The 22,717-nt window shown below is 55.1% G+C and overlaps 1 protein-coding gene across 1 annotated transcript; it reads right to left on the bottom strand.

The window, feature by feature from the left end:
• Positions 1-21,312: 21,312 nt before the first annotated feature.
• LOC100383673 (uncharacterized) lies at positions 21,313-22,571 on the bottom strand. Its single transcript, NM_001368209.1, has one exon. The coding sequence runs from the start codon at positions 22,060-22,062 to the stop codon at positions 21,376-21,378; it is 687 nt and encodes a 228-aa protein (NP_001355138.1). The 5' UTR covers positions 22,063-22,571; the 3' UTR covers positions 21,313-21,375.
• Positions 22,572-22,717: the final 146 nt, after the last annotated feature.

Below are 22,717 nucleotides of genomic sequence, written 5' to 3' on the forward strand. Positions count from 1 at the left end.
TGCCCTCAGCTACCTAGGTTATTCCCAGAATATTCCCATAAAGCAGGGTTACAGACTGTAATTACAGGGATACCTTTACAAATTAGGCCCGTAATACGCGGCGGCCACGCAGGGCCCGTTACAATGGGCCGGAACGCACGTGGGCCTCTGAGCTGGACGAGGCCGCACTGTGGAATGCCTTCGTTGCCGGTCTTCGTCTGGTGCCGATCGAAGCGAAGGGTGTCCCTGCCTGCTTTGTCTCTGTCAGAGCAGCGGCTAAGCAGCAGAGACTTCGAGCGAAGGGTGGCGTTTCTGTCTTCGCTCCAACATCTGCCCTCCGAGGGACCAGTTCGACAAAGTCACCTGGTGCCGAAGACGTCGCTAGATGGCAGAGACGCTGCCCTCGCTCGAAGTGGTTCCGCGGGGGTTTTTGATGTGACCGTTGATGGACCGCGTACTGTTGGATTGCGGGTTTCCCGAAGCGCCGCGCTCTGTCGGATTGCGGGCTTCCCGAAGAGCCGCGCCCTGCCTATAAAAGGGGGCGGTGGCCGGCTCTTTTTTGAACTTTACTTTGCGCACTCCGCGAAAACCCTAGCCGCCCGCCGTCTTGCTGCTCGTCTGCCCGCCGTGCTCTTGTTCGCCGGAGATCTGGCGCGAGTGAAGCAGACTGCCCGCCGCCGCCGACGGTACGTAGCGATGCCGTCTTCCTCTTCTTCCGCTGCTGCTACGCCGCCGGCCGGTTCCTCACCGCCGACCGCCGCCTCGTCGGAGGAGACGATGAGCAGTTTGATGCCGGAGGAGTTACGCGCCGGCGATTCCGTTGATTTCGGCGTGTCGCGAATGTCGTCGGCCCGCGTGGAGGATATGCAGCGGTTGGGCTATTTCGGCGGCGGAGTTGCCCGTGCCCCGGGGACGGAGAAAGTCCCCGAGCCGGAGGGCAAGTTGGTTGTTTTCGAGGCGTTTTTCGCCGCCGGCCTCCGCTTGCCTGCGCATCGGTTTGTTGGCGAAGTCCTGCGCAGGTTCAACGTGCAAATACATCAGCTGACGCCGAATGCCGTGGTGGCCCTGTCGAAGTATGTTTGGGCGACGACTTCGTACGGCGGACAACCATCGGTCGAAGTCTTTGCGAAGCATTATTGTTTACACTGGCAGAAGAGGATGATTGGGGACGAAATTGCTCAGTTTGGGTCCTGCACATTCACGCCGAAGACCGGCAAGACCACGATGCCAGTAGTTGAGTTGGTCCCTTGCGCCCGCAACAAGTGGGGCAACTGGAATGAATTTTGGTTTTACGTTGCTGAGGGTGCCGTCGAAGGCCACAAGGGACTTCCCGTGTCCGAGATGTGCTCTCATTTTTACTCGGCGTACCCGCCCTTTGAAGTGGCGGAGGATGATGTGGACGAAGGGGCCCTTCGGTGTGCCGCCGGCCAGATCAGTGGGCGCGACTTGGTTGAAGAGTTTGTGGCGTACGGGGTATGGCCCTTGGCGCACGGTTGGGCGTTGGGCGAAGTATGCCCTCGCCGGATGCCTTTCCGTGGTGGAGAGATCGTGCGGAGTCCCGCCTTCGCTCTTAATCTGCGAAACCGTGATCCGGCCGCCTTCGTGCGTGAAGCTGAGGATGAGGGGGTGCGGCTTGTTGGGCGTTATGTGCCGAGGACCGAGGGCCAGCGCAGCTGGGAGATCCGCGGGTCGAATGACCGTTTCAATAGGGTCTTCGAATTGAACCAGCTGCCGTATGGCGGCTATCCTGGTCAAGACGACGCGGACCGTCGGGGGAAGAAACCGGTGGTGGAGGCTAAAGACGACCCTGCGCAGGCGGCCGCCCCGTCCTCTAAGAAGAGGAGACTAGGTACTGCCATGGGAGGACTCGGGGTTTCGGATGGGTTTGCTAGAGAGTTGATGAGGACATGCGCGGCCCCGGGGGAAAGGATGTCTTCGCCCGAGCTCCGGGAGTCTTCGGCTCGGATGCTGAAGGTTACCGGGGGTTGCTGGCCTAGGAATGTTCCTATCCCCTGCGCGGCCAGCGGGGACGTTTTTACATCTCGCATGGTTCGTAAATGGAGAGTTTTTCCTTACGGGCGAAATATTGCTACTGTTGTGTCGGCAGTGATGGACAAGGATCGCCAGGGGGCTGCCCAAAAACGGCAGGCGGCTATCAGGATTGTTGACGCCAGGCCAAAGAGGCAAAAGCGGGGGTCGGCGACGGATGTGGCCCCCGGCGGAGGGAAGCCGCCGCTGGCGGCGAAGTCAGGCGTCCCTGCATCTGGCAAGGCGCCAGAGGCAGCGGCGGGCGCCGGAGGCTCCAAGCCGGCGAAGGCTGTGCCGCCGCTGAGCAGGGTGGCGGAGGCCGCGAAGGCGGCCCGAGCGTTGCCGCCGGCAGGCAAGCGTGTCGCCGACTTCGCCACCGACATCTGTGTGGATGACTATCTTGGTGGTAAGTCGTTGGCTTTTTTTTTTAAATTTCGTTGGTGCATTGCAGGGTCGGACGAGGGCCAGCTTGCTACAGTTGCGCCTGACGCGGCGGTCGCGACGGCTGCCATGGTGCCGAAGGCAAGGGGCGAGGCTCTTGGCGCCGGAGGCGAGGCGGCGGCCCTCGCGGTTGTCAGGGACGAGGCGGACGCAGCGATCCGCCGGCTGAAGGAGGTGTCGGAGGCGCTGAGTCAGGTCTGCTGAGCTATACTCTCCCCCCCTTTTTCTTTTGGGGCCACAGCCTTACGTGTGCTCTGCAGGTGGCTGACTTCGCCAGCCGTACTGCGTCGGGGGCCCTCACGGCAGCTGTTTCTGCCGAAGTCGAGAGGCTTCGGACGCAACATGCTGACGCTATCCGTGAGAAATCGGCCTCCGACAGCAAGTGCCATAAGCTGGCGGACAAGGTGGCCGCGTTGGAGAGGGAGAAGGCTGACCTCCGGCGCCAACTGGCGGCGGAGAGGAGGGAAGCCAACGAGGCCGTCGCCAAGGAGCAGGCTGCGCAGGCGGAGGCCAAGCTGGCGCGGGCGGAGGGCAATCTTGCCAAGGAGCTCGCCGAACATCTGCAAGAGCGGCTCACCGCCCTGGAGAGCCGCGCGAAGGGGGCCGAGGCCGCGATGCGCGCGGAGTCCGAACGGACGCGCACGCAGCTTATGGATACATATCGTGAGCTGGGTGCGCAGACCGAAGACTTCGAGGTGCCGGACCGAGAGCCCGGGCTTCGCTGTCTGCAGTGGGTGCAGGAGGAGCTGCTGGAACTCCCAGCCGTCGCGGGGGGGGGGGGGGGGGGGGGGGGTTGATGTCGTACGCCTCCCTGGTCACCTGCGAGGGGGCGATGAACGCGCTCTCCCGCGAAGGGTGCCGGCACTTCGAGGCCTTCGACCAGGCGGATGAAGATTTTGAGCGAGATATTTATCCGCCGGGGCCCTTTATGACCGGATGTGGGGTCTGTACGGTCGTGTGGTGGTCAGGGAGCGGGTGGAGGCGGCGATGGCTCAGGTAATGTTTTCGTTTGCTTGGCGTTTGTTGGATGTGGGGCGCGCGTGTGGTTGCTGAATTTTGCGTGCTTTGGCTTAGGCGTTGCGTGGCGAGCGGGTGGACGACCTCGGGGCGCTGAACAGTGCGCTGCCTGACCCGGAGCCGACCCCTGCGGAGGCCGCGTTCGGGGTCGCACTGGAGCCAACCCCGGAGGCCGCCCCCACACCTGCTGCGGCCGGCGAGGACCTGCCCCCAAAGGTGGACGAAGGCGCCCCTGATGCCCCCGCAGCTGCGGTGCCGAGTGCTGGGGATCCCGTGGCGGAGGTGGTGGAAACAACAGGAGGAACGGCGGCGGAGCCAGCGGCGGAGCCAGCGGCGGAGGCTCCCGCAGCGTCAGGGCCTTCGCAGGTGGCGTAGCGGGTGTAATAGGGTTGGGGAATTTTGAATATGTTACTGAATTTTGGTTGCTGCGCAGGTTCAAGATTTTGGGCCTGCGCACGCAACCGCTACTGCTAAATTTTTGGCGGCTTTGACCGCGGAAGGTGGCAATGAATGTGGTGGATCTGGATCTGAATTTTCTGAGTTTTCTGATGTTGTTTATTCTGGGAGCTCGGTTGAGTGGACTGAGTCATCCGAGGAGGATTTGGACTACTTCGCGGCTTTGGATGTGGCTGCGGCGGAGACCTCACCGCACGCTGCGGGCGCGCAAGATATGCCAGGTCCTAGCACCGGGCGCCGACGGCGAAGGGCGGTTGCAAAGCGTAGAGTTAGTACGGAGGAAGGGTCTCGGCTTCGTGTGAGTAGGGCTGGTCGGCAGGAACTGTTGTCTTTGTCGGCCGCCGCGAGTACAGGGGAAGGGGAACTGCAGAGTCTTTTTGCGGGTGAGGAGCTTAGGATAATGTTATTTAATTATAGAGAGATGGGAATTATTCCTAAGGTTGAACCGATGTAGAGTGTGGCGCCCTCGCGTGTATATATGTAAAGGTTTGTACGATGAAGTTGTGTGCCCTCGCTTGCCTGTGCCTGCGGGGGCGTTGTGTACTTTGTCTGGTATGTTTTGTTATGCTGTGCTGGTGTGGTTATAGTCGGTCTTAACGCGGACGGTTTGATGCTGTCGTTTCTGCTTTTGTTGTACTGGTTCGGCTGCGCCTTTTAGGCGGCTACTGCGTGGATGGTCTTTGCGGTAGACTTCGGGGTTTTTCGCACTTGTTGTGCTAGTCCGGCTGCACCCTTAGGCGACTTCTGCGCGGATGGTCTTCGCGATAGACTTCGTGTTTTTTCGCACTTGTTGTGCTAGTCCGGCTGCACCCTTAGGCGACTTCTGCGCGGATAGTCTTCGCGATAGACTTCGTGTTTTTCGCACTTGTTGAGCTAGTCCGGATGCACCCTTAGGCGACTTCTGCGCGGATAGTCTTCGCGATAGACTTCGTGTTTTTTCGCACTTGTTGTGCTAGTCCGGCTGCACCCTTAGGCGACTTCTGCGCGGATAGTCTTCGCGATAGACTTCGTGTTTTTTCGCACTTGTTGTGCTAGTCCGGCTGCACCCTTAGGCGACTTCTGCGCGGATAGTCTTCGCGATAGACTTCGTGTTTTTTCGCACTTGTTGTGCTAGTCCGGCTGCACCCTTAGGCGACTTCTGCGCGGATAGTCTTCGCGATAGACTTCGTGTTTTTTCGCACTTGTTGAGCTAGTCCGGCTGCACCCTTAGGCGACTTCTGCGCGGATAGTCTTCGCGTTAGACTTCGTGTTTTTTCGCACTTGTTGTGCTAGTCCGGCTGCACCCTTAGGCGACTTCTGCGTGGATAGTCTTCGCGATAGACTTCGTGTTTTTTCGCACTTGTTGTGCTAGTCCGGCTGCACCCTTAGGCGACTTCTGCGCGGATAGTCTTCGCGATAGACTTCGTGTTTTTTCGCACTTGTTGTGCTAGTCCGGTTGCACCCTTAGGCGACTTCTGCGCGGATTCGTCGCACGCGAGGGTGGCTAGCGCTTAGCCTCGCGGTGACCCCGAATTGGTCGAATGTTGAAGACCGTCGTCGCGGTCTTTTTTCGACGCATGTTTTTGCGGGGGATTTTTCACACATATATTACATGGCTCCGCCTCGTTAAAAACCTCACCCCCCCCGGGAGGAAAAGAGTGCGGGCCGGTACAAGATTGTTTTTGGCGAATTACAAGGGCGAAATCAGCCCTAATGAGTCAAACAAAAAATTTGCGAAGGTTGTCGATGTTCCAGGAGTGCTCCAGGTCCTCGCCGTTTGGCGTTGTGAGCCTGTAAGCGCTGGGGGAAGCTTTTGTCTTGACTATAAAGGGGCCCTCCCACTTGGGCTCCAGCTTGCCCCTGGACTCCGTCCGAGCTGTTCGGACGAGAACGAGGTCCCCTTCGCTGAACTCCCTCGGGATGACTGCGTGGTCGCGCCATGCTTTGGTCTGGGCTTGGTATTTGTTTAGGGCCTGTAGGGCGAAGACCCGGTCTCCGTCAATGAGATCTTTTGAAGTTGGCTCGTCCACGTCGGGGACGGCTGACGGAACTGTACGCGGGGACCCATGCTTTATTTCTTGCGGGGTCATGGCCTCCGATCCGTATAGAAGGCGGAACGGAGTGAACCCAGTCGCCCTGCACTCGGTTGTGTTTAGCGCCCAGACTGCCTCCGGTAACAAATCGGTCCATCTGCCTTTTTTCTCATCGAGGAGCATTTTCTTGACAGCCGTGAAGATTTTCCCATTGGCGCGCTCTACGACCCCGTTGGACTGCGGGTGATAGACTGAAGCGAAGGCAAGCTTGGTGCCGATGGAAAAACAAAAATCCTTGAAATCTTGGCTGTCAAACTGCTTGCCGTTGTCAACTGTTAGCTCGGACGGTACTCCGAAGCGGCAAACGATGTTTTGCCAGAAGAATTTTTGGGCAGTCTTTGATGTTATTGTAGAAACAGCCCTCGCTTCGATCCATTTGGTGAAGTATTCGATGGCTACGAAGGCGAACTTGAGGTTCCCCTGAGCGGTGGGCAGGGGCCCGACAATGTCCAGGCCCCAGCGCTGGAGAGGCCATGTATGGGCAATCAGCTTTGTATACTGCGAGGGGCTGCCTGGCCGAGGAGAAAACTTCTGGCAGGCTTCGCAGGACCTTGCGACCCGATTTGCAGCGCAGATCATTGCGGGCCAGTAAAACCCTTGGCGAATCACCTTGGCAGCTAGGGCCCTTGGCCCTGCGTGCGAGCCGCACGTGCCACTGTGGACTTCACGTAGGATCTGCATGCCCTCGGTTTCGGTGACACACTTAAGCATCGGCTGACTGATCCCTTTCTTGTAGAGTTGGCCCTCAATCAGTGCGAAGTCCCGGCTTCGATGTCTGAGGCGCTTGGCCTCACTGACATCGGTTGGATGATAGTACCCCTGTAAGAACAGGGTTATTGGTGCCCGCCAGTCTTCGGTCATGATTAGGTTGACTATGCGGTGGCCCTCGCTATCATTGGTTATCTGGAGCCCTTTGGGGCTCCGGACGGCTGGCGTGCCGATGGTGTGAAAGAACACGTCGGAGGGCAAGGGCTCGCCCCTAGCGGCAGCCTTGGCCAATGCATCGGCCTCCTCGTTCTTGGCCCTATCCACATGCTGCAAGGTGAATCCCTTGAACTGTCTCTCGAGACTTCGAATGGCCGCGAGGTATTGCATGAGCGCGGGGTCTTTTGCTGCACAGTCTTTCTCGACCTGGCCGGCAACTATCTTGGAGTCTGTTTTGATGATACATGTGGTGACTCCGAGGGCCCTTAACTTGCGGAGGCCGAGGATAACCGCTTCATACTCTGCTATATTATTCGTGCATCTGTCGGATTTCAGAGCGAAGCTGAGGCGTGCTGCATATCTGTGTTTGACTCCGGCTGGTGAGGTGACGACTGCAGCGACGCCTGCCCCCGTATGGCACCATGCGCCATCGCAATGGATAGTCCAAACCTTCTCTATGGACGGGTCTGGCTGCGTTATTGGCCCAGTCCAGTCGACGACGAAGTCTGCCAGGACCTGTGACTTGATGGCTGTCCTGGGCTCGAAGCTGATGTGGTAGCCGGATAGTTCGGCTGCCCACTTGGCAATCCTCACCGATGCCTCCGGGTTTCTGAATAGTTCGCCGAGTCCCCTGTCTGAGGTGACTCGGACCTTGAATGCTTCAAAGTAATGGCGCAGCTTGCGCGAAGACATAACGACTGCGTAGGCGATCTTTTCCAGCTCTGTCATGTTGCACTTGGACGGTGTCAGTACTTCGGAGACATAGTAAACAGGGCACTGTCTGACCGCACCCTTAACCGTCTGCTCTTGCACTAGTGCCGCGCTGACCGCGTGCGGCGAAGCCGCGACATAGAGCAATAGGGGGAGCGAGGAGTCGGGGCTCGTGAGGATTGCCAGCTCCGACAGATACTGTTTCAGTGAGGCGAAGGCCGCTGCCTGCTCCGGTCCCCAGGCGAAGTCTTTTGCACCGCGGAGTGTTTTGAGGAAGGGGAGACTTCGCTCGGCGGACCTGGAGATGAACCTGTTGAGAGCGGCCAATCTGCCTGTCAGACGCTGGACGTCCCTGGCGGACTGCGGGGGCGTCATGTTTATGATGGCCTGGATCTTGGTTGGGTTGGCCTCAATGCCGCGATGCGATACCAGGTAGCCCAATATCTTGCCCTGGCAAACACCGAAGACGCACTTTTCCGGGTTTAGGCGGAGTCGTGCGTCTCGCATGTTCGCGAATGTCTCGGCGAGGTCGGCGAGATGGTCCTCCTTATTCTTGCTGGCGACGACGATGTCATCCACATATGTAAATATATTTCTGCCAACCTGCCCTTCGAGTACTGTTTTGGTGAGTCTGGAGAAGGTGGACCCGTCATTTTTGAGTCCCTCCGGCATTCTGATGAAGCAATAAGTGCCGAAGGGTGTTATAAAGCTGGTGCTGGCCTTGTCTTCCTCCTTCATGTATATCTGGTGATAGCCGGAGAAGCAGTCGAGGAGTGACATGACCTCGCATCCGGCCGCGCTATCGACTATTTTGTCGATCCGTGGCAACGGGAAATTGTCCTTTGGGCAGGCCTTATTGAGACTGGTGAAGTCTATGCACATTCGCAATTTCCCGCTTTTTTCTGCACCATTACAACATGGGAGAGCCACGTGGGGTAAGCCACTGGCTCGATGAATTTAGCCTCTAGGAGGCGGTGTACTTCCGCCTTGGCGGCCTCTGTCTTTTCGTCGGACATTTTGCGAAGCCTTTGTTTTCTCGGTCGCACCGAAGGGTCAATTCCCAAACCGTGCTCAATTATGGATCGGCTGACTCCGACCAGGTCGAGGGCGGACCAGGCGAAGACATCTTTATTTTTGGCTAGGCAGCAGAGAAGCTTCTCTTCTTCGTGTGAGGTAAGATCTTCGCTGATAGTAACTATCTGCTTGGGTGTGGCCTGATCGAGGGGGACAGTCTTGGTCCCGTCTTGGCTCTGCAGCTGTGCCTTGTCGTGGTGTTTATCGGTTGGGCTGGCGGGCGCAGGGACCTCGCGCTGGGTCGTGAGACAGTGCACGTTCCTCTGACCAGGCACGAAGTCCCACTCTATGTTGCGCGCCGTCTGCTGGTTGCCGTGGACCGTAATAGCACCGAGTGGTCCTGGTATCTTCATGCATAGGTACAGCCCGTGGATGGCAGCTTCGAACTTATTGATGGAGCCCCGGCCCATGATGGCGTTGTATGGATATACCATGTCCACGATATCAAAGGTTACTTGCTCACTTCGGGCATTGGGTGCTACACCGAAGGAGAGGGGCAACTCTATCTTGCCAACGGGAAAGGTGCCCTTGCCGCCGAAGCCATACAACGGGTTGTCCGAAGGCTTGAGCAGGCTGTGGCTTATACCCATGCGTTCGAAGGCGTGGAGGAAGATGATGTCCGCCTGACTGCCGTTGTCGACTAGGACTTTGTGTAAGTCCCAGCCTGCCACGCTGCAATTGATGACCATGGCGTCGATGTGGGGGGCGCTGCGCAGGTCGACGTCTCGTGCGTCGAAGGTTAGCGGTATGTGGGACCACTTTGTCTGCACGACTGGGCCAGTGACAGCGACATGGTTGATGCTGCGGTAGTGGTCCCGCTTCTGCCGCTTGGTGTCGAAGTCTGTGCTTGACCCCCCTGTTATCATGTGAATGACTCCGCGATATGGTTGATCAGCGAAGTCTTCTTGCTTTGGGGCATGGGGGATGTTTTGATGTTGCTGGTGTGGAGGTGGGGGTGGAGGAGGTACGATTTGTACTTCCTGATGGTGTTGGTAAGCGTGGTGCGGTGGATGCGGAGCGGGGGCGTGGATATATGGTGGAGGGGGTTGCTGGTAGTTGTGCGCGACAATTCTGGGGTTGTCGGCTGGCTGCGCCCGTGCCATTCTGTCTCTGGTGGCCTTCGTTTTGGGGCAGTCTTTGGTTTGGTGGGCGCAGTCTTCGCCGTGAAATAGGCAGTAGAATCGGCGCGGCGGCTGCGCGCGCCCTCGGCCCCTGCCACGAGTTCCGTTTCCACGGCCTTGGGGGGGATATTCCTGACGGCGAGGGGGGTCAGCAGCGGGATGAGCGGGATGCTGGTTGGCGATGTTGTGCACCTGCTGCTGACTGCGGCCGTCTCGACCAGAGTCTGGCTGCGGAGTCCTTGTCCATGTGCGGCTGGACTGCGGGGCATCTTTGGGCTTCCGCTGTGACTCAACCTTGCGCTGGTGGAGCTCTTCGGATTTGGCATATTTTTCAAAGAGTTGATATAGCTCCTGGAGGTTTTTGGGTGGATCTCTGATACAATGACTGTAGAGGACGCCGGCACGAAGTCCACTGATGGCGTAGTGGATAGCGATCTTGTCACACCCGGTTTTAGAAGGCAAACCGAATGCGAACCATGTACGTGCCAGGATCAGTTATTCACGTACACAGCAGTTACATAACATGGACATCATCACACAATGCTCAAAATAGTATTAAAAGGGAATAAGAGTTGATTTCATCATGCGTCTGAGACGTCCATATAGTTCTTACAATAAATCAAAGTGCGGAAAAGAAACGTAGATAACTGCGGCCTTCACAGGCAGCCGACTGGGGGTTGCCGCTAACCCACACCTAGAACTCGTCGTAGTCTTGGAACTCCTGGAAGTCTCCTTCCACAGCTTCATCTTCGCCTGAGCAGTGGTTGCAATGCTGACAACCTGGGGGGGGGGGGGGGTTTGGTGTGTAGAGCAAGGGTGAGTACACATCAACATACTCAGCAATTATCCTGTTTGGCTGTAGTGGACTAGCTTTATGTGGGGATAAGTCAAGCGGTTGCTTTTAGTTGGTCAGATTATTACTTACTAGTAGAAAGCCAAGTTTTAGCATTAACCCAAGTTATTAACCCGATGTACCCTTTCCAAACGGAAAGAATACCACTTACCAGCACCATAGTCATAACCAAAACCATCAATCTCATAACCACCTGTACCAAAGTATCTCTGATCAAGTACCACTAATCACTGGAGCTCCCTTGGCCGCTCATAACCGTGAGCACGGCTGATATATCAGTTTTCAAACACTCTGCAGAGGTTGTGCACTTTACCCACAAGCCGTGATTCCCATTCTGCCCGGAGATCATGACTCTCCATTGATCACTACCAAGGTGACCCAGCAGGGCATCACTATGTAGCCTTTACAAAGATTCCCCGGGGCTGTAGCCACCCGTTAGGTTTCCTAAATGTACCGCACTCCTCCCCAAGGGACAAATCAACCTTGGCAGAGCGAGCCGCATACACCGAGCCCCATTGACGGCACGACGGCTAAGTGAACTACACCCCGGATCCTCTAATTATTCAGCTAAGGGCACCCCATTCTACCCTCATGGTTGCACTGTTTTCCTGGGCGGTCATCCATAGAACAGGTCCTTACGGAGAGGCACTCGAGAAACCGCTCGAGCCCCCTTGAAGGTCACAAGTACAACATCATAATAAGAGAAGGGAAAACAGCGTATCATAGATAATCTCATCATGTTCATTGATTAGAGTTTGAGCAATAGCATAGAGCTAAACAGTAATAATCCAACCCAAATAGGTAATCAAGGACAGGGATAACAAAAGCTAGTCAAACCTTAGGTATAAATATGTAAAGCGGGAGGTGAATTAAAGAATGAATAGGACAGAGATAGGTCAAGGGACACTTGCCTCCACCAACCGACTGCTGCTCAGGGGCTTCTCCTGCGAGTTCCTCGGGCTCTTCAACCGGATCGTTCTCTATGCGAGCGCAAACATACATACATCCACATATTTAATACAAAAGAACAGTACACCATACAATAGAATGCAATAAGTAAACAGACGTTCTACGCGGGCTCGCGAGTACGGTTAAGAGAGAAAGAGGAAAAGACAGTCGAGAAACGATCACGTTACATGATTATAAATTAACTACTCGCTTAATGGAAGGAAATTTAATGTAGACACTATGTTTAGCGTAAAGTAAAGTCATGTTTCATGTCTAATTATTATAAGCAGGTGGAGATAAACAAAAAGATGGTCGCGTGGCGAGACGCGCGACAAAGCTCTCTAAAACAAATTAAGAAGTTAACGACTCGTCGCGCGACCGAGCACGCAACGAGACACTTCGCCTTAGTTACGAGGAGACGTTAAGCGTCGCGCGACGAAGCGCACGACGGCATACGTCGACTAAACTGAGTCCAAAGTGGAACGTCGCGTGAATACACACGCGGCGTTACACCTTAAACAACCTGAAACAAAAAATGGATCGTCGCGCGACGAAGCGCACGACACAACACAAGATAGAATCTGAATTTAGACAAATCCGTCGCGCGGCGAAGCGCGCGACGCAACACGCTAATTAACGAATAATCACCGCGAGCGCGGGCGAGCGAAGATACGGTCGGGCGAGGCCGGGACGGGGGAACGGGCGGGCGAGCTGGGGCCAGGGCGGTTGAACCGGCCAGGGGGGCGGCCGAGGCCGGGCGGGCACGGGGGCGGCCGAGCCGGGCGGGCACGGGGTAGGGTGCGGGGGCGGCCGAGCCGGCCATGGCGGCCGAGCTGGGTGGCGGGATCGCCACCGCGCGCGGGGGAGGGGCGGGGAGCGCCGCCGGGCGGGCAGGGGCGAGCGGGCGCCGCCGCGGGCGGGCAGGGGCGGGCGGGGGCGCCGCCGCGGGGAGGGGCCGAGCGGGCGGGCAGGGGCGCCGCCGCGGGGAGGGGCCGAGCGGGCGGGCAGGGGCGCCGCCGCGCCGGGCAGAGACGGGGTCGGGCGCGGGCAGGGGGAAGAGGGAGGGTGCGCGCGCGGGGGAGAAGAGGAGGGAGAGAGAGAGAGAGGAGAAGGGGAGGGGAGGGGAGCTCACCTCGGGGTCCAAAATCCGGTGATCGCCGTCTCCAAATCCTAGGGCACCACGGAGAGAGAGAGGTGGAAGAGGGAGAGGAGAGGTTGTTGCGCGGGAGATCCAAATGAGAGAGAGAGAGGGGAGGGGGCGCAGGGGGGGGTTTTGGGCGCCAGGGGCGCGCAGGCTGGGGCGGGCCGGGCCGGCTGGGCTGGACTAGATTGGGCTGGGCCGGGCCACTTCGCGGATCGAAAACCCACGACGAGCGCGACCACTAAACGGAATTAAATCGCGAACCGAAATCCGGAACGGAACGAGACGAACACTCATCATCAGACAAAGAAATGTGCTTCGGCATGATGCAACACCCATGACACTTAGGTTTTGGTTTATACATGAGACGGACACATGCCGCTATACTGGTTTGAAATTGGGAAGAAGGAGCAAACGGGGAAAGAGAAAAGAGAGTAACGCCCGAATTTGGTGAGAGAAAAGAAGAAAAAATTCTACCCCCAAATTCAGGGCGTTACAAACCTATCCCCCTTAAAAGAATCTCGCCCTCGAGATTCAGGGTTGGCTAGCAAAGAGCTTAGGGTATTTAGCCATCAGATCATCTTCACGCTCCCAGGTTGCTTCTTCTTCAGAGTGATGATTCCATTTGACTTTGCACATTCTGATGGTCTTCCTTCGGGTGACTCTGTCTGCAACCTCAAGGATTTGCACTGGCTTCTCAACGTAGGTCAAGTCCTCCTGGACTTCAAGACCTTCCACTGGCAACTGCTCTTCTGGTACACGCAAGCACATCTTCAACTGAGACACATGAAAGACATCATGCACAGCAGACAAATTTTCGGGCAAACTGAGCTGATTGGCCACTTCTCCACGTCTTGCAAGAATCTGATACGGGCCAATGTAGCGGGGTGCTAGCTTGCCTTTCACTCCAAATCTTCTGACTCCTCTGATCGGTGACACTTTCAGATAGACAAAGTCTCCGACTTCGAAACTCAGCTCTCTTCTTCTTGTGTCTGCATAGCTTTGCTGCCTCGATTGCGCTATCTTCAGATTCTCTCGGACCATCTTGATGTTCTCTTCGGCTTCAAGCAAAATGTCTGGCCCAAACACCTGCTTCTCTCCAGGCTGATCCCATTGCAACGGAGTTCTGCAACTCCTTCCATAGAGCGCCTGAAATGGTGACATCTTCAAACTGGCCTGGTAACTGTTGTTATAGGAAAACTCTGCATAAGGCAATCTCTTATCCCATCCGGACTGATCTTGCAACGCACAGGCTCTCAACATGTCTTCAAGAATTTGATTGGTCCTTTCGGTCTGACCATCCGTCTGCGGATGATAAGCTGAACTGAAATTCAGATGCGTGCCCAAGGCTTCATGCAACTGCTGCCAGAAATGAGAGGTGAACTGCGTTCCTCTGTCTGACACTATCTTCTTTGGCACACCATGAAGACAAACGATCCGAGACATATACAACTCTGCCAATACTGCACTGCTGTAGTTGGTCTTGACAGGTATGAAGTGGGCTGACTTGGTCAAGCGGTCCACTACTACCCAAATGGAATCGTAGCCGGCTCGAGTGCGAGGCAATCCGACTATGAAATCCATACCAATTTCATCCCATTTCCACTGAGGGATCTGCAACGGTTGCAACAATCCAGCAGGTCTCTGGTGCTCTGCCTTAATTCTTCGACAACTATCGCACATAGCCACATGCTCTGCGATTTCCCTCTTCATTCCGTACCACCAGAATTTCTTCTTCAGATCCTGATACATCTTCTCACTGCCAGGGTGAATCGAATAAGCTGTCTCATGAGCTTCCTTAAGGATCAACTCCCGAATGGACTGGACATTGGGAACACACAAGCGGTCTTTGAACCATATCACGCTTTCTGCATCTTCTCGAAAATCTTTGCCTCTGCCATCTAGAATCAGTCGCCGGATCTCATTGATCTTCTCATCATTCTTCTGCGCTTCTTTGATTTCGCGCTCCAAGGTAGGTTCCAACTCAACTATGACTCCTCGAGAATTGTTCAGAAATCCGAGACTCAACCTGTCAAACTCCTTGGCCAACTCATAAGGCATCGGACGAGCAACCATCAGATTGACTTGACTCTTTCTGCTCAAAGCATCTGCCACTACGTATGCTTTGCCTGGATGGTAATGAATCTCCAACTCATAGTCTTTAATCAACTCTAACCATCTTCGTTGCCTCATGTTCAACTCTGACTGAGTGAATATATACTTCAGACTCTTATGATCTGTGTAAACATCACATTTCTGTCCATACAGATAGTGCCTCCATGACTTCAGTGCATGAACCACTGCTGCCAACTCTATGTCATGGATTGGGTAGTTCTTCTCATGAACCTTCAACTGTCGGGACGAGTAAGCCACAACTCTTCCCTCTTGCATCAACACGCATCCCAAACCTGTTTAACAAGCATCACAATACACCGAAAAGGGCTTGTGCACATCAGGCAAGACTAGGACAGGCGCTATAGTCAACTTCTCTTTCAGCGCTTCAAAGGCCTCTTGGCATTTCTGGGTCCACTTGAACTCAACTTTGTTGCCTAGCAACGCTGTCATTGGTTTCGCAATCTTCGAAAACCCTTCAATGAATCGCCCATAATATCCGGCCATTCCAATGAAACTCTTGATTCCTCGAGCATCTGTTGGCGCTTTCCAGTTCAGAATGTCTGCCACTTTCTTCGGATCCACAGCCAATCCTTCTTTGTTGATTATGTGACCCAAGAACAGGACTTCACTGATCCAGAACTCACACTTGCTCAACTTTGCATACAACTGATGCTCTCGCAATCTCTGCAATACCATCTTCAAATGATCTGCATGCTCTTCTTCGCTTTGAGAATAAACCAGAATGTCGTCAATGAATACCACCACAAACTTATCGAGATAATCCATGAATACACTGTTCATCAAGTTCATGAAAAACGCTGGCGCATTGGTCAAACCAAAAGACATCACTGTGAACTCATACAACCCATACTTGGAAATGAATGCCGTCTTCGGAATGTCCGAAGGTCGGATCCTGAGCTGATGATAACCTGACCTCAGATCAATCTTGGAGAACACACTGGCTCCTCTCAACTGGTCGAACAGATCTTCTATTCTGGGCAAAGGATACTTGTTCTTGATCGTGACCTCATTCAGAGCTCGGTAATCAATGCACATCCTCTTGGTGCCATCTTTCTTCTCCACAAATAGGACAGGGGCGGCCCAAGGCGAGGTGCTTGGCCGGATGTAACCTTTCTCTGACAGCTCATCAATTTGCTTCTTAAGTTCATCCAACTCTGGTCCGGATATTCTGTAAGCTCTCTTGAAGATAGGGGCGGTTCCAGGAAGAAGCTCTATAGCAAACTCAACTTTCCGCTCTGGTGGCATACCCGGTAAGTCCTTTGGAAACACATTCGGGAACTCGGACACAACCTTGATCCTCTCGATTGGGTCTGCTTCACTGCTATCAACAGCCATCTGATAACAACTTCCTTTCTTTGGCTCAGGCGGGACTAACTCGGTCACCACTTCCTCTCCTAGTGGAGACACCAACTTGATTGTCCTTTTATCACAGCTGATAACTGCCTGATACTTATCTAGCCAATTCATCCCTAGGATGACATCTATTCCCTGAGTACCCATTACTATAAGGTTGGCGGGAAACGCTATTCCCCTTATTTCCACACTTATATTCAAACAAATGCTATCGACTCGAATTCTACCACCGGCTGAGTCAATTTGAATGGGGTTTGACATGGTAGTAATTGGAAGATTATGTGCTTCTACCCATGATGCAGTAATGAAAGAATGTGTTGCTCCAGTATCAAATAACACTTCTGCAATATGGGAGTCGACTGGGAACATACCTACTATCATGCCGGGGGTCTCCTGAACTGCTTCAGCCTCCAAGTGGTTCAGTCTTCCATGATTATAGCGCGGCTGGGGGCGATTGCCTGCTCCAGGCTGAGGCACATTCTGCTTTGCTGGGGCATTGGGGCCTGACTGCTGCTGGGCTGCCTTCTTCGGACATTGCATCACCCAGTGGCCTTGCTCTCCACAGTGGAAACATGCTCTGTTTCCAACCTGAGCTGGTGCTGCCTGACTGTTCTGCTGGTTTGCTGGGGCAGGAAGACGAGGTGCCTGCTGATTCTGCCTCTGAAATTGACCTCCTGACTGATTGTTCTGACGGTTCTGATACTGATGCTGAGGGTACTGCCTTTGGAACTGCTGATGCTGCTGAGGTGGACGCTGGTTTTGCCTGAACTGCTGAGGTTGATTGCCTGAGAAACGAGGACGATTGCTGCTTCCAGGCTGGGGTCCACTGATCTTGCGCTTACGATCTTCCATCTCCTTACGCTTCCTTTCTGTCATGATTGCTCTGTCAATCAGGTGCTGGAATGTCGGGCACCCCATTCTACCCTCATGGTTGCACTGTTTTCCTGGGCGGTCATCCATAGAACAGGTCCTTACGGAGAGGCACTCGAGAAACCGCTCGAGCCCCCTTGAAGGTCACAAGTACAACATCATAATAAGAGAAGGGAAAACAGCGTATCATAGATAATCTCATCATGTTCATTGATTAGAGTTTGAGCAATAGCATAGAGCTAAACAGTAATAATCCAACCCAAATAGGTAATCAAGGACAGGGATAACAAAAGCTAGTCAAACCTTAGGTATAAATATGTAAAGCGGGAGGTGAATTAAAGAATGAATAGGACAGAGATAGGTCAAGGGACACTTGCCTCCACCAACCGACTGCTGCTCAGGGGCTTCTCCTGCGAGTTCCTCGGGCTCTTCAACCGGATCGTTCTCTATGCGAGCGCAAACATACATACATCCACATATTTAATACAAAAGAACAGTACACCATACAATAGAATGCAATAAGTAAACAGACGTTCTACGCGGGCTCGCGAGTACGGTTAAGAGAGAAAGAGGAAAAGACAGTCGAGAAACGATCACGTTACATGATTATAAATTAACTACTCACTTAATGGAAGGAAATTTAATGTAGACACTATGTTTAGCGTAAAGTAAAGTCATGTTTCATGTCTAATTATTATAAGCAGGTGGAGATAAACAAAAAGATGGTCGCGTGGCGAGACGCGCGACAAAGCTCTCTAAAACAAATTAAGAAGTTAACGACTCGTCGCGCGACCGAGCACGCAACGAGACACTTCGCCTTAGTTACGAGGAGACGTTAAGCGTCGCGCGACGAAGCGCACGACGGCATACGTCGACTAAACTGAGTCCAAAGAGGAACGTCGCGTGAATACACACGCGGCGTTACACCTTAAACAACCTGAAACAAAAAATGGATCGTCGCGCGACGAAGTGCATGACGCAACACAAGATAGAATCTGAATTTAGACAAATCCGTCGCGCGGCGAAGCGCGCGACGCAACACGCTAATTAACGAATAATCACCGCGAGCGCGGGCGAGCGAAGATACGATCGGGCGAGGCCGGGACGGGGGAACGGGCGGGCGAGCTGGGGCCAGGGCGGTTGAACCGGCCAGGGGGGCGGCCGAGGCCGGGCGGGCACGGGGGCGGCCGAGCCGGGCGGGCACGGGGCAGGGTGCGGGGGCGGCCGAGCCGGCCATGGCGGCCGAGCTGGGTGGCGGGATCGCCACCGCGCGCGGGGGAGGGGCGGGGAGCGCCGCCGGGCGGGCAGGGGCGAGCGGGCGCCGCCGCGGGCGAGCAGGGGCGGGCGGGGGCGCCGCCGCGGGGAGGGGCCGAGCGGGCGGGCAGGGGCGCCGCCGCGGGGAGGGGCCGAGCGGGCGGGCAGGGGCGCCGCCGCGCCGGGCAGGGACGGGGTCGGGCGCGGGCAGGGGGAAGAGGGAGGGTGCGCGCGCGGGGGAGAAGAGGAGGGAGAGAGAGAGAGAGAGGAGAACGGGAGGGGAGGGGAGCTCACCTCGGGGTCCAAAATCCGGTGATCGCCGTCTCCAAATCCTAGGGCACCACGGAGAGAGAGAGGTGGAAGAGGGAGAGGAGAGGTTGTTGCGCGGGAGATCCAAATGAGAGAGAGAGAGGGGAGGGGGCGCAGGGGGGGGGGGGTTTGGGCGCCAGGGGCGCGCAGGCCGGGGCGGGCCGGGCCGGCTGGGCTGGACTAGATTGGGCTGGGCCGGGCCACTTCGCGGATCGAAAACCCACGACGAGCGCGACCACTAAACGGAATTAAATCGCGAACCGAAATCCGGAACGGAACGAGACGAACACTCATCATCAGACAAAGAAATGTGCTTCGGCATGATGCAACACCCATGACACTTAGGTTTTGGTTTATACATGACACGGACACATGCCGCTATACTGGTTTGAAATTGGGAAGAAGGAGCAAACGGGGAAAGAGAAAAGAGAGTAACGCCCGAATTTGGTGAGAGAAAAGAAGAAAAAATTCTACCCCCAAATTCAGGGCGTTACAGATCTGGTCATCGACTGAGGGCAGCTGTGACTTGAGTGTTAGGAATTTGCGGTAATACTCCCGCAGAGTCTCCTTTTCCAGCTGCTTGCAGAGCGAGAGCTCGGCCAGGGCGTCGGTGTCTGGGCGGTACCCTTGGAAGTTGAGCAGGAACTTGTCCCTGAGACTTCTCCATGAATCAATGGACAGCGGAGGCAATCTGGTGAACCAGGTGAGTGCTGGGCCCTTCAGGGCGATGATGAAAGACTTCGCCATTGTGGCGTCGTCCCCTCCGGCGGATGCAACGGCGACCTGATAACTCATTATGTACTGCGCCGGGTCGGTGCTGCCGTTGTACTTGGGATAAGTTCCTGCTCGGAAGTTTGCTGGCCAAGGTGTGACTTGCAGGTGTGGCGCCAGGGGACTTCGCTCGTCGAGGTAGTTGACCCCTTGGAATGGCGCGCCGTGCTGGAAGGTGTAGTCATGCTGGGGGAAACGCGGGTTCTCCGGCTGCGCTCGGTGTTGCAGGGGTGGGCCATGCTGGAGGCCGAGGTGGCCTTCGCGGGTGTCTTCCGGTTGTGCGCGTTGCTGGATGGGTGGCTCTTGCTGTAGACCGAGGTGGCCTTCGCGCTGCATCAGCGCGATCTCGCGCTCGAGGTCTTGGGCCTTCTGCTCCTCGTCACGTATCATTTGCCGCACCTTGGCTAGTGCGGACACACGCTGGCGCTTGGCCTCCAGTATCTCTTTCTGCCTCTGGAGATTGCGGTTCTTGAGGCGCAGGGCGCGCAGCTGTAGCTGTTCTTCTGTTGAGACGCCGAGGACCTCGCCGTCTTCGGTGAGATCCGCGCCTTCAAGTGGGGCGAAGCCTGGGGGCGGCTGCGATTGTCTTTCGGGCCCGCAGGTGTGGAAGGTGTCATCTTCGCAGGTGCGGGGAACATTGTCTTCAGTGGGCTCTTGGTGGGTGGATTGGGTGAGGGCGAGGGCCGTGCCCTTTCTTGCGGCAAGCAATGCTGCCTTCGCAGCCTCGTCAGCCTTCGGGTTAGCTCTCTTGGGTGCCATCGCGGGTGGTTTTGTCGTAGCACGAACGGTGGGCGCCAAATGTTGGAACTCGCTATCAGTCGCAAGAAAGCCAACAGGGGTGAACAGTGTGGACAGTAGGGTTACGCGTGGGATGGCAAATAGCTCTATTAACCAGGCCTCTCACGGGCACTGTGTGGGGGTATTTATAGGTACCCGAGCGCCCAGCGCCTAGTGTTAAGGACGCATGTGCCCTCAGCTACCTAGGTTATTCCCGGAATATTCCCATAAAGCAGGGTTACAGACTGTAATTACAGGGATACCTTTACAAATTAGGCCCGTAATACGCGGCGGCCACGCAGGGCCCGTTACAATGGGCCGGAACGCACGTGGGCCTCTGAGCTGGACGAGGCCGCACTGTGGAATGCCTTCGTTGCCGGTCTTCGTCTGGTGCCGATCGAAGCGAAGGGTGTCCCTGCCTGCTTTGTCTCTGTCAGAGCAGCGGCTAAGCAGCGAAGACTTCGAGCGAAGGGTGGCGTTTCTGTCTTCGCTCCAACAATAACCATATGATGTAGACCTCTTACTGATGGGCAAATAACATTTTGCTGCCTAAAAGCTTGGTCTCAGGGCAAATAAATTCAAAGAACTTATTGCAGCCAAAGCCTAGATCTCCATCATGTGTTGAAATATCCCAAGTTCAAGATATGTGTCATATTTTGCAAGAATTCATCGTTTAATTAAGTAGAACTTAATTAAAAGAATTCTTTTAGCAGTCAGCATGACTGCAGCGTCCAGCCTGGCTCCATAGCCCGTGACGCCTGCGTGGTCCGTGATCTTTTTGGGTTAGCATGTATAGGTAATCATCTCGAAAGATGTAGACCTCATAGTGATAGGCATTTCAAATGCGGCTTAAAGCACGGTCTCAAGGCTACTAAACTCTATAAAGAATTTAGCGCAGCCAGTGCTTAGTACTCCATCACCCTATGCTTTTCCCAAAAATGCAATATCATTTTGCATGAGAACCATTAGTTTCGACTTCATGACGTGCAATGTTTTTCATGCAAACATAAAATAATGCAAAAAAAAAAACAAAAGCACATATGTATATATGAATTATAAATGTAAAAACAAATATAATTCATGAACGAGTCTGCAATATACATTATGAAACCAGACAAGTACGTACAATTACATATATCATCAACAATCTAAATATTTAAATATAGATACAGTGATGATAATAATTGTAAATATATTCAGCCAAAAAATAGTCCTTGTCGAAATGGGCCAAAACAGCCAGCCCATTTGCGGCCTATAGGAGGTGGGCAAGCAGTTAGGGTTTCCTAACTCTTCTTGTCGCGGCCCTCTCTCTCTTCCACCAGCAGCAGGGCGCCGCCACCGCCGCCGCCTCGCGGGTGCGCCAGCCGCTGCCACGCGGGCGCACAGGCAGGCCACAGCGCGGCCTCGCGCGGTGCTCGTGCCTGAGCAGCCGAGCGCTTCGGCCCCGGCGATGGGCCAGACCCGGCCATGGCGCGGTCTCTTGCGGCTGGCGCAGCCCCCAGCCCCGGCTCGCCAGCGGGTGGCCCGGCCAGGAGCGGCGGGTGTGGCCTCCTTCCCCGGCCTCGGCCAGGCGCGTGCGGGCCCCAGCCCCGACTCGCCGGTGGGCGGCCCGACCAGGAGCGGTGGCCATGGCGGCCTTGGGCACAGGCGCGGCGGCCCCTGGCCCTGTCGGCGCGGGAGTGGCTCACCAGCGCGCACGGGCGCGGCTCCAGCGGCTCGGCGCAGGCCGGCGGACAAGGGCGGGCTCAGCCCATAATGTAATAACATGTTTTGCAACACTAGTGACGGCGACAAGCACCCGCCGCCGACGCTGCCACGCGGCGACATCCCCTTGATTGTCGCAGCGCCGGTAGCCGGCCCGTGCGGAACTGCGGATGAGCATGCAGCCGGGCAGCGCACGGACCTTCGGTCTGGGCGCGCTCAAGCTTCCTCTCACGTCGACGGCAATGCATTTACATATAGGTCTAGGTCCTGAATGCATCGGTTGGGTCATGCAATACGGGCTCCGACACGCCGGGGTCAAATTACGTAGTAAACACCTTAATCGTGAATTGGAGGATTCCAATCCTTACTAATCATATGAGTTTATGAGTTGTGTGATGATCTAGGCATCAAGCACGAGTTTTCTGTCAAGTACACTCCACAAAAAAGCGCCTTATTAAGATGAAGAATAGGATACTCAAGCTCAATGCTAAGATAGTATAATGCGAGTAATACATTTGGGCTAAAGCAATCAACATGGCATGTCATGCATCAAATAAGCTCTATTGCCATCCAAGGGTAGTAATGGATCGTGATCCAAATGCTTCTTCACAATTTGTTAGGGCCCTAAATTATTTCTAGTTCAAAAATAAATAGAAATAGGGTCTGATCCTAATCCAATCCTTAAATTTTATAGTGTAAAATTTAGAGCTTATTGTCACCCCTACCGCCACCATCTCTTAAAAGAAGACCCATGTAGCTATTAATTGGAAGAAAGACC

Source organism: Zea mays, chromosome 8, assembly GCF_902167145.1.
Source record: "Zea mays cultivar B73 chromosome 8, Zm-B73-REFERENCE-NAM-5.0, whole genome shotgun sequence".
Taxonomy (NCBI): domain Eukaryota; kingdom Viridiplantae; phylum Streptophyta; class Magnoliopsida; order Poales; family Poaceae; genus Zea; species Zea mays.

Excerpts from the sequence above, each read along its gene's own strand:
- LOC100383673 (NM_001368209.1), bottom strand. The coding sequence starts at position 22,062 with ATGTCGCCGCGTGGCAGCGTCGGCGGCGGGTGCTTGTCGCCGTCACTA.